Genomic DNA, 10,408 nt, shown 5'->3' on the forward strand with positions numbered 1-10,408 from the left:
CTGGGGCAACGAGATAGCTGACCAAATGGCAAAAGATGTCACCATAAACGGAACTGAATGGAACACGGTCAAGCTACCACTCTCAGCGGCCAAAGCGATGCTAAGGACGGACCTCCTCAGGAAGTGGCAATCTAGATGGGACAACCCGGCGGCCAACGGTCGCTCAACCCACGAGGTGCTGAAAACTGTGGGTCGGAAAAGTAGCATTTGGAAAAGGGAAGTGACAATATTTATCACAGGCAATATTTTTTGATGTGGCACATGACTTTTGGTAAATTGCAGCTTTGACTGTCGCACCCATATGTGGCTCCTCGGGTGAAAATAGGGACGAGAGGCCGGACCGTTCGGAGGTGCGGGAAGTGGCAAGGAGGGTGGGATTGGGTGTCGGCGGGTCAAATGGCTTCATGCGTGGTCGGGAGTGGAACGCCGAAAAAAACCCTGAGAACCCCCCGAAAAAAAACGGGAGTGGAGCCCTTGTCGCGAGGCGTTCCATGTTTTTCTTGATGAGGGGTGGTGTTCCCGTGCTGTGGCGGGTTCTCTCTCGTGTCCGCGATGGAGGTTCTTGAGGGTGGGGGTGGTCGGGGGTCTAACTTCACGGGGTGTGTTGGGGCGCTGTGGACCGCGCCGGCGGGCCTTGTCTCGGGGGTCGGGGCTGGGGGGGGGGTCGTGCCCGCGGTGCTGTCCTGACTTTGTCGAGCGGTGATGTGCCCTGGGATTGAGGGTTTGGGTGTGAGGGTGTGGTTGTGCTGCTTGGGGGGTTGGCGGGATGTTGGTCCGAACCGGGTGTGCTTTCCCGGCTGGCTTGCTGGTTTGAGTTTTTTCCGGCACGCCCAAGATCTCACGATCAATGAGCTTATATCGCAAAAGCGACAGAGCGTGGGCGTGCTCGGTTCTAAACTATACTATACTAACTTTGCTGGATGTCCCGACTTTTTTGCAAAAATGTCGCGATTTTTCACATATTCTCAACGAACCCAACTTGACTTTGTTATTTTTTTTCTTCTTCAAATCAACGATTTTAAAATTATCCTCCCAACTCAGAAAGTACATTACGATAATTACGACCGCAAACAAGAATATTCATCTCACATATTTGTCTTTTTTTTTTAATTCACTGCAATTGGTGATTTTTCTGTGATTTCAGCACGAGTTGGCAAATTTGGTTATTTTTGGTGATAATTGGCTATGGTCCGTATTTTTCCGTATTTCGGAACAATAGTCCCGCTGCAGTGTTGAACGTGTGTTTCGGCCGCTACAATTGACAACAACTTATCGCTAAACGTGAGGATAGATCAGCGATTTCTCTCAAATAAATAATGTTTATGAATGAACGCTAGGGTGGGTCGAAAAAAAATGCAATTTTTATTTTCAAATCGCTATAGTGCGGAGAACTTGCCTCCTTTAATAAGAAGAAAAACGACGTAAAAATTTTTAAAATCGGTTGATATCTTCCGGTCGCGCATTGAACTTGAAGTTTATGGAAATTGACGAAATCGAACATTTTTCTTAAATTTTTTAATATTAGATAAAATTCTATGATCGACACGCAAAAGTTTGTTACGCTTATTTTATGATTCAATAAAGTAAAATAAATTGTGTGCCACTTCCACAATGTCTTTACACTTTAGTTCAGGCCTCGGTAACAAGTTTGATAAATCTCTGGACTATTGCTAGTCCGTCTGATAGACCTTTCGATGCCTCTGATGTGGTTAGTGTCGGAATTGATGAATGATATAATATCATCACATACTTCCCGTAGCATTGGGGGAAGGATACAAGAGGCAAGTATTCCGGTTAATAATTCCAGTGTATTCGGTAGCTTTAAAGTTTTTCTTACGTAGCACGAAGTGTCTAATGGTTTTTCCTTTAGAGGCGGATTGTCTTACTTTAACCCTTTATATCCGACATTGAGAAAAGTAGAATAAAAGGAAAATTATAATAAATTAAAATAAAAGCATAAATGTGATGGCAATAACAAATAGTTAACCTACCAAATTATTTGGTAGGTCATTTTAGTTCTAATTAAAGAGAAACTAAAAACAAAAACAATGTTTTTGAAACAATTAGGTAGTTCGAAACAAATTTATTTACCCTTGTACTTTAAAGTACCGTCTGGGTATAAATAGGGTTAAAGTTCTTCTATATCCAGGTTCTCTCGAATGTCATCAACAATCATAGCTAACAGTAAATTTTCAGGGTGTCCAAAGAACGCATTGGGTTCAATTATTGGATTAACAACTTTAAGTAAGTCTCTCTCATTAAATAAATACCACAATTTTTGAATTGCTGGTTGTTTAGCGCGTCATTGAAATACTTGTTCTTTTTCAGGTAGAACCACACAGGCACGTACGATTTCAAGATGAAGAGAACTTCTGGTTCGCAAAAGGATTTGGCTAACTTAAGTATTCCTACACTCTTAGCACTCTATTGGCCGCATTTAGCTATCTAGAATGTGACAGACGACCAGGATCTCGAATTGACAAATTCCCTGGAAAACTTCCTGGCTTTATTGTTTTGGATATGCCTAATAAATACAGTACTACTGATCTTTTCTCAGCATCTTTCTGTCTACTTCTAGAAACCAACAATCTGCAGATTCATACTCCAACACAGAGAGCTTTCACATCCAGTAAGCTGTTATTAAATAGGCCCAGAAAAAAATTTTGGCCATGTAGATGCATCTATATCTTCAGTTCCCGACTTGAGGCGCGAATGCGAGCCGATTCCCGTTAAAAAATCTTTCCATAGAGAGCAACAGGCCTACAACGGTACAAATATTCAATCATTTCACTTCACTCACAATTTCAAATTTAGATGATAGCACTAAACATTCCCGCACAACACTAAATACGGCTCAGATTGTAAGGTGCACATACTTTGTTCCAGACTCCGTAACGAAGCTGGGCTGGAAGAGATCTCTGCAACGGGATAAGACCGATGGCAGAGTCCTGACGTTCATTGATTCATTGCACCATCTATATGCGGAAAAATATGACGGAGAGGAATTTCGTTGAAATGAAGTAGATGCACGATTCACTGTAGTGGTCTTTCCACGTGATCCAGTCAGACTCAGACAGTTGAGGGATATGCCTAAATTGTTACCGAGGCCTCAACTGAAGGATGTGACATGGAGATATACATCAATCTATGCTATTATCAAAATCAGTCATGCTTGATTTCTTCCAAAAGTCAGACTTCAAACCTGTACACTTAGTAGAAGAAATTATAAACCACCGAATTCTAGTCAATTGTAGAAACTATTTTTCAAATATTGTGTGAATTACACACGCACACGTCTAGTTTGGATGGTTGATTGTGGGTGGAACTCGATGTGCAGCCACCTCCTAGTGATGAATTCTGTGGTCGTTTTATTCTGACAAAACGGACGAAAAGCTGCACAATGAAACCTGCAAAAATTTGGTAAATTCTTGTTTTTCGAACACGCTGCGCGACCAATAAACATTAAAATATTAATGATGTTTTAATTTATTTTACTTTATTGAATCATAAAATAAGCGTAACAAACTTTTGCGTGTCGATCATAGAATTTTATCTAATATTAAAAAATTTAAGAAAAATGTTCGATTTCGTCAATTTCCATAAACTTCAAGTTCAATGCGCGACCGGAAGATATCAACCGATTTTAAAAATTTTTACGTCGTTTTTCTTCTTATTAAAGGAGGCAAGTTTTCCGCACTATAGCGATTTGAAAATAAAAATTTAATTTTTTTCGACCCACCCTAAAGAACGCTCTCAAAAAAAAAAAAAAAAAAAATAGAGGGTGATGCGATTTCGTCGTTATTTTGTTGTGACTGCTCGCGGCTGGCATTATCGGGGGCGGCGAGCTCGCTTCTATTGTGGTTCCGTCACCCCCCACAGCAAGCTTGTTATTATGCACCCCTTCGGAGATGTCGGGACGTTTAATATCAGCTTTGAAAACAAGTAAACCTAAACTTGGTTACGCCAGCATTTAACTTGTGTAATGGTTTAAAAAAAATTACGATGAAGAAAAATAAATCCAAGACAGTCAAAAAAAATCGAAGATGAAAGTGCGGGGAAAAAATCTGCATGCAACGAGGTGTAGATTCGAACTAAGACCTACACTGTACCATCGGTGAAAAGTATTTAAAAAGTCGTAGTAAAGTATAAAAAACTTTAACATTGACTGGTTCCCAGTTGGCACCAATTCACGTTAACACCCTGTTTTTGATAATCACGGGCGTGCGCATTCCGACATGTTCAACATTACAGCGAGCTCCTTCAATTTCGAAGTTAAATTTCCCGTATTTCTCTTAAGCAAATGTGGTCAACCTAGCCAAAGAGGAGTCAAGGCAATACCTGCAATACCTTCCATAGCAGAAAGCCTCCACGCGAAGCTTTGATTTCACGGAAGTCGTCCATTTCATCTGTAGCTATTGGATATAGCAGTCCGACGTATGCGAAATCTTTCCTTTTTTCGCGGTATATCCAATGACTAATGGACGACTTCATTAACGTCACGAGCTTCGCGCAGAGGGTTTCTGCTATAGAAGGTGTTGGTCAAGGTGCCAACTACTGTGTTACTAAAATCACTGAAAAATCGCCAATGGTGAGAAATGAAGCACTACTGCAAACTGCAGTGGATTATAATGAAAATTCCATGAAATAAAACGTTTATCACACAAATACTAAAAAGTAAAATTTTTCGATATAGCGATACTCTGGGGAGTAGAAAAATTATCGTTGTTGAGGGATTTATCGTTATATCGAGTATTGTTGTAGCGAGGTTTCACTGTATGTGATGGATGAATATTCTTATTTACTGTAGCAAACTAAAATAACAGCTACAGTGGAACCTCTTTCTTTCGAACCGAACCCAACTCTGGTCTATCGCCTTAGGATAATTTACTTCCGAATGAGTTGTGCCGGAAGTTTATATCTGCTGTGCCGTCTTAACACATGGGCCCACCCGATTACGGCCCGGGGGGCTTCAAGAGAACAGGGGGCCTCACAGAAATGAGATCTGGTTGAAAATGTTCGATAGTAAGCGTGTATATTAGCCAGGGAGGACCTCAGAAAAATCACTTGGCCGGAGAGCCGATGATGCTCTTAAGACGGCCCTGTGTATGTGTACCTAGGTTACCAGACTCTTTTTTGATATCATTCCAAACGTCCTCCTTCGGTTTAGAAAATTTATCTTTTTGTCCTCCTTTCGAGGTTTCCGGAATTATTTTTCGTTTTTTACTCTGAAAAACATATATCTGTTTTTTTTTATAATACCCCTTTAATACATAATTTTTTTTAATATAATAAAAGTCCAAAAATAGCTTTGGAAGAACAAACCCAAGTAGTTGCTCGACGTCAAAATGACGGGAAAAATTGATCATTTTCTCTTAGTGATGTCAGTTAAAAAAGAATCGCGTCATTTCAAAGTCATTTAATGACCATAAATGACGAAGGTCATGAAATGACGTGATATTTCGTGACCTTAATGAAATGTAATACAATGTAGATTATGAAATGACGTAAAAATCACGAATTTCTTATGAATTGGAAAATTCTGTTCCAGATAAAAATATCAAATATTATCCAAAAAATGTTTCTTGAATAAAATAATGAACTTTGAGAGGGTTTCAAAGTCGTTCACTTATTCGTTACTGATTGTCACAAGAGAAATGAAAGTACTACAGTAATTTCACACAACTATGGTCCAAAATAACACCATTTTCTAGATTAATCATCATAACTTCTGTATTCAAGCTATTCAAAAAATGTTTTTTGCTGATATTGCCTGTAGAAAGATCAAGATTAATGTTAAACACTTTTTTTATTCCTTATGTAGCTCAAATATGGATTTTTAAAAAATTAAATTAGATACATTACATAATTTAAAAATTAAATTATATAGTGTACTACAAATATATCATACATCCATCTTTATCCTCTTTGCTAGAAGAAGATGAAGGTTTTTTTTTATAAATTCGATCTCTAAGGGGATCAAAAAGGGGGGTTCACACCAAACCAAAATCTATCATCATGAAATTTGGTCAGAAGTTTCGTTTCATGACATAAAGACTAACTATGAAAAGTTTTTGCGAAATTCAACCGCTAAGGGGGGGTCATAAGGGAGGGTTCACTAATGGGGACCGAAATCAGCCGATCCGAAACCATTGAAGAAAAAATTCAACCCCCTAAGAGGGGGGGGGGTTCAAAGGTAGGTTATATGGATCATCACTGAGCCGAAATCGCTGAAGCCATAAATATGAAATTTAGTCAATAATGTATTTTATAAAGTAGATACTCACTAAGACGGGATTTCTGAAAATTCATCCCCCAAGGGGGTGTCATGAGGGGTTCAAATGTTGCATGGAGGAAAACTTACTCATCGACGAGTAATTTTCAGATTACCAAATCCACGTGAGTGAAGCTGCAGGTAACAGCTTGTGTGACGAAAGACGTCATTCTCCCTTGTGACGCATTTCGTCATATACCGCCATCTGGTGGCCCTGAGTGCTATTAGCAGAATGTTGCCACTGTCCATTGCACGGAACCATTCAGCATATACATACGCTCCAAGGAGGAGAAATTCTATCTGTATTCATAGCTTAGTTGGTAGAGCACTCGTCCGGCAAATGAGAGACCGGTGTCCCTGTGATGTGGCAGAGATTTTTCCTATAAATATTTTTATACCCACGCAACAACAAAAATGTTTATTAAACATATGTAAGTACTAAATTATCTGCAATACAGAACATCAATAGTGCAGAAAAGCTTGTTGCAGTAACTCGTAGCTGAGAAAGTTTGCAGCTGACAGGATAACGTGAAAAACATAACCCCATATAAAAAGCTGATTCGCCGGAAAGTATCGGAGAGAGGGCGTCCTAACCACATCTCCATATTACACTATCTATGCATTTTGCTTTAGTAATTAAATAGTCTATTAGATGTTGTTAGCATTTGGATTATAGATGTTTTAGTAAGCACGGGCGTTTGGACCATAGTTGTGTGAAATTACGGTATACTTTTATTCCAATTTTGTTTGAATGGAAATGTAAAACATCTCATGCATTGAACAATAAAAATTTGAAATTTTGAACGATGACTTCGCTTGAAATGTATCAAAATTTTTTTTATAAATTTTAATTGAATCCATATCATATTTTATACCGAAGGTCAGAAGGTCTGTGACATGGCACTCACAAGGGTGGGACTGGCAGGGCTCTATAGCCCTGGGGTCTCCCGAGACCAATCTAAATTATTTTGTTTTTTAAACTATCAAATTTTTTCTTCTTATGAAATGGCGCCATCTATCATCCAAAAAACGAAGTATTTTGGATGATAGATGGCGCCATTTCATAAGAAGAAAAAATACTTCGTTTTCATCATTTATCACGTCAATTTTGAGACATGTTATGTCTTTCAAAAACGTCATTGTTGACGTCAGACAACTCAACATCCATTTTAAGAATACCGTTGTTTGCTCACCAATGCCGTTTACTGAACTATATGTGCGGGGGAGGAAGGGGGTGTTACCTCTTCCATTCAGAAATAAAGAAAATAAGATGCAAACAACAAGCAATGCTGATTTCTATGATGGAATTGCCTCCGGCAAAAAAGCAACGCTAGCAAAAACAAAAAAAAACTTTCTAAGAGTAGAGAAAGAAAACCTCTCTCTCTCTCTCTCTCTCTCTCACACACACACACACACACACACACACACACACACTTCGCTCCGGGCAAAGTAATAAAACTGACCTGACTGAATGAATAAACGTCAGGGGGCTGTGCCACCGGACTTATCCCGTTGCCGAAATCTCTTCCAGCCCGGCTTCATGGCAGAGTCTTGAACAAAGTGTGTTTGTGTGTGTACCTAGCAGTCTAAGTGTGTATCACGTGTTGTGTCTGATTTTTTCCGTGTGCTGCTATCTATATTTAAAATCATGACGGAAGTCTAATATTTGTATCGTTGTGGGCCTGTTACTCTCTGTGGAGTGACTTTTTAACGGGGCGATTGACTCACATTCCCTCGAAGTTGAGAACCACAGAAAATCAATTTCAGCCGACCACCACTGTGGCGCTGGTAGAGTGACCAGACTGTGTGAACAATTCTTTATAAGGGAGGGGAGATGGACCGTTATTTGTTATTTTTTTCATTCTTTCAGGTGTTTTAGTTGGAAAAAATTATTGTGACGGCGGGTTTTTTTTGTCAGCATAGTGGCACCATCTGTGGTGGAAATTGAGAAAAGTGACGTCACCAAGTGTGAGCGCAATCGTCCTCTTTTCTCAGTGTTCGAATCTGATATCTCCATGTATATCTAATAGTTTGAGTGCGTATCTAGTGTTGTGTGCGTGAATTGTTTTTAGTGTAGTGCCATCTATTTTTAAAACTATAAGTGAAGTGTAACGATTGAATATTTGAACGATTGTATTCCTGATTCTCTCTGTGGTGAGACTTTTCAACAAAGAGATAGACTCTCATTCGCGCCTCGAAGTTGGAAACCACAGAAAACCAACTTCAGCCCACCACCAACTCTGCCGCCGGTGGGGTGAAATCGAAAATTTTGTCCGCAAATGAGGAGTGCCCGTTAACTGATAGTGAAATACATTAAGGTCCGTCGACATAATTCAAAAAAGCATCCGTTAACGGGAGGTGTCCGTTAAGGGGGAGTGTCCGTTATGGAAGGTTTCAATGTCTGCTTCTAACAACCGAACCAAACCATATGCGGATGCAAGTTGTTGAAACGGGGACGGGGGTAGCCCGTTCAAGTCAAAATCGGGCCGTGATAATACGAATTTCATACAATCATGGTGCGGCGGCTCACCAAAGACTGTGGCCAACGGTCGCCAAGTGCGGGGACTGCGCGAGAGAATTTTTTGTGACTAGACAGACCTGAAGATAACGCTGATTCAACATGTTATGTTCTCGATGATACAATAAAAGTGGACAGTAACAGTGGTGACCTAGACCGAAGCAACCTTCTGATGACATAAAGATGACGAATCTACTCAGCCGAAGCCCAATGTGTGCAGCACCGCCGATGCCATTAAGATCAGGGTAGGACCTTTTTGTGATCGCTCTATTTTGTTTGGTCAGGATAACAAATGTTCTTATTTTTATTTTCGCAATTATATAACTAGATTCGCATAAAAGTCTGTATCCAAAAATGCCTAACGATAACTCTCCTAACCCTTCGCCACCTGACCCATCACCAGAAAACTTACAAATTTGTCGCGTTGCCTTGAAACTCCCGCCCATATGGCGGCAAAATATAAAGTTATGGTTCATTCAAGTGGAAAGTTGTTTTTCAATATCCGCCATAACTAACGACGCTACCAAATACAATAACGTGATTGCGGTTATAGATCCAGAAACGCTCGCTTCCGTTTCAGATATTTTATTGAACCCACCCGAAACAAACAAGTATGAGACTCTTAAACAACGGATAATCGAAGAATTCTCTGATTCTAACACTTGTCAAGTACGCAAGTTGTTGTCCGAACTACAGTTGGGGGACAAAAAACCTTCACACCTATTAAGGGAAATGAGAGATTTAGCCGGCAAATCTGTAAGCGACGATTTTCTAAAAACTCTATGGTTCCAACGTATGCCGTCAGAAACACAGGCCATCCTATCAGTTAGCTCAGAGAGCTTAGAGACATTAGCGACAATGGCCGACAAAATAATAGAAGTTAGTAAAGACACATACAACAACAGCATCTATGCCATGGGGAGAGCGGAACGCACAGGGACCCCGCAGCTACATGTCAACAACGTTGAACCCGATAATCCCTCCCCTCTGACAGAAATGAGTGCCATGAGAGCGGAGATAGCTTCTCTTAGAAAAAAACTCGACCGCTTGTCTAGAGAGAGAGAAACAAACTATACGAGACGGAGGTTCAGATCTCCTTATCGTCGTTTCACTCCCTCATCACAAACAACCGGCTATTGCTATTACCATGCTAGATTCGGCAACAACGCCTTCAGATGTCAACAACCGTGCTCTTTTCAAACCAAGGAACAGGGAAACTAAACACGGCCGTCGACTATAATATATCGGCGACGTCAACACCGATGGCCGTGAAAACTTGTCGCCTTTATGTATTTGATAAAAGATCCCATTTGAGATTTTTAATTGATTCAGGATCTGACGTCTCTTGCATTCCACTCACAAAACATTACACAAAAATAGTTCCTGATTCATTTGAATTGTTTGCTGCCAATAACTCTAAGATACACACTTACGGCACCAAAGTTCTCAATGTTGACTTTGGATTAAGACGTTGTTTTGAGTGGAAGTTTCTCATTACAAGCGTACCAATACCGATCATAGGCGCGGATTTTCTTCTCAACTTTGGACTTTTAATTGATCTCAAACACCGCAGATTAATGGACAGTGTCACGAAACTTTCGCAAATTGGAAAAATTGAA

At 40.0% G+C, this 10,408-nt stretch overlaps 1 protein-coding gene across 1 annotated transcript; it reads left to right on the forward strand.

The window, feature by feature from the left end:
• Positions 1 to 9,143: 9,143 nt before the first annotated feature.
• Positions 9,144 to 10,010, forward strand: LOC149072883 (uncharacterized). The gene has a single exon (XM_089247251.1). The coding sequence runs from the start codon at positions 9,144 to 9,146 to the stop codon at positions 10,008 to 10,010; it is 867 nt and encodes a 288-aa protein (XP_089103377.1).
• The last annotated feature ends 398 nt before the right edge of the window (positions 10,011 to 10,408 follow it).

Source organism: Pholcus phalangioides, unplaced genomic scaffold, assembly GCF_987345545.1.
Source record: "Pholcus phalangioides strain wild (caught in Gottingen) unplaced genomic scaffold, Ppha-v1.0 ptg000017l_1, whole genome shotgun sequence".
Classification (NCBI taxonomy): Eukaryota; Metazoa; Arthropoda; class Arachnida; order Araneae; family Pholcidae; genus Pholcus; species Pholcus phalangioides.

Bases quoted from the DNA above. Each gene is read 5' to 3' on its own strand.
- LOC149072883 (XM_089247251.1), top strand. From the start codon at position 9,144: ATGCCTAACGATAACTCTCCTAACCCTTCGCCACCTGACCCATCACCA.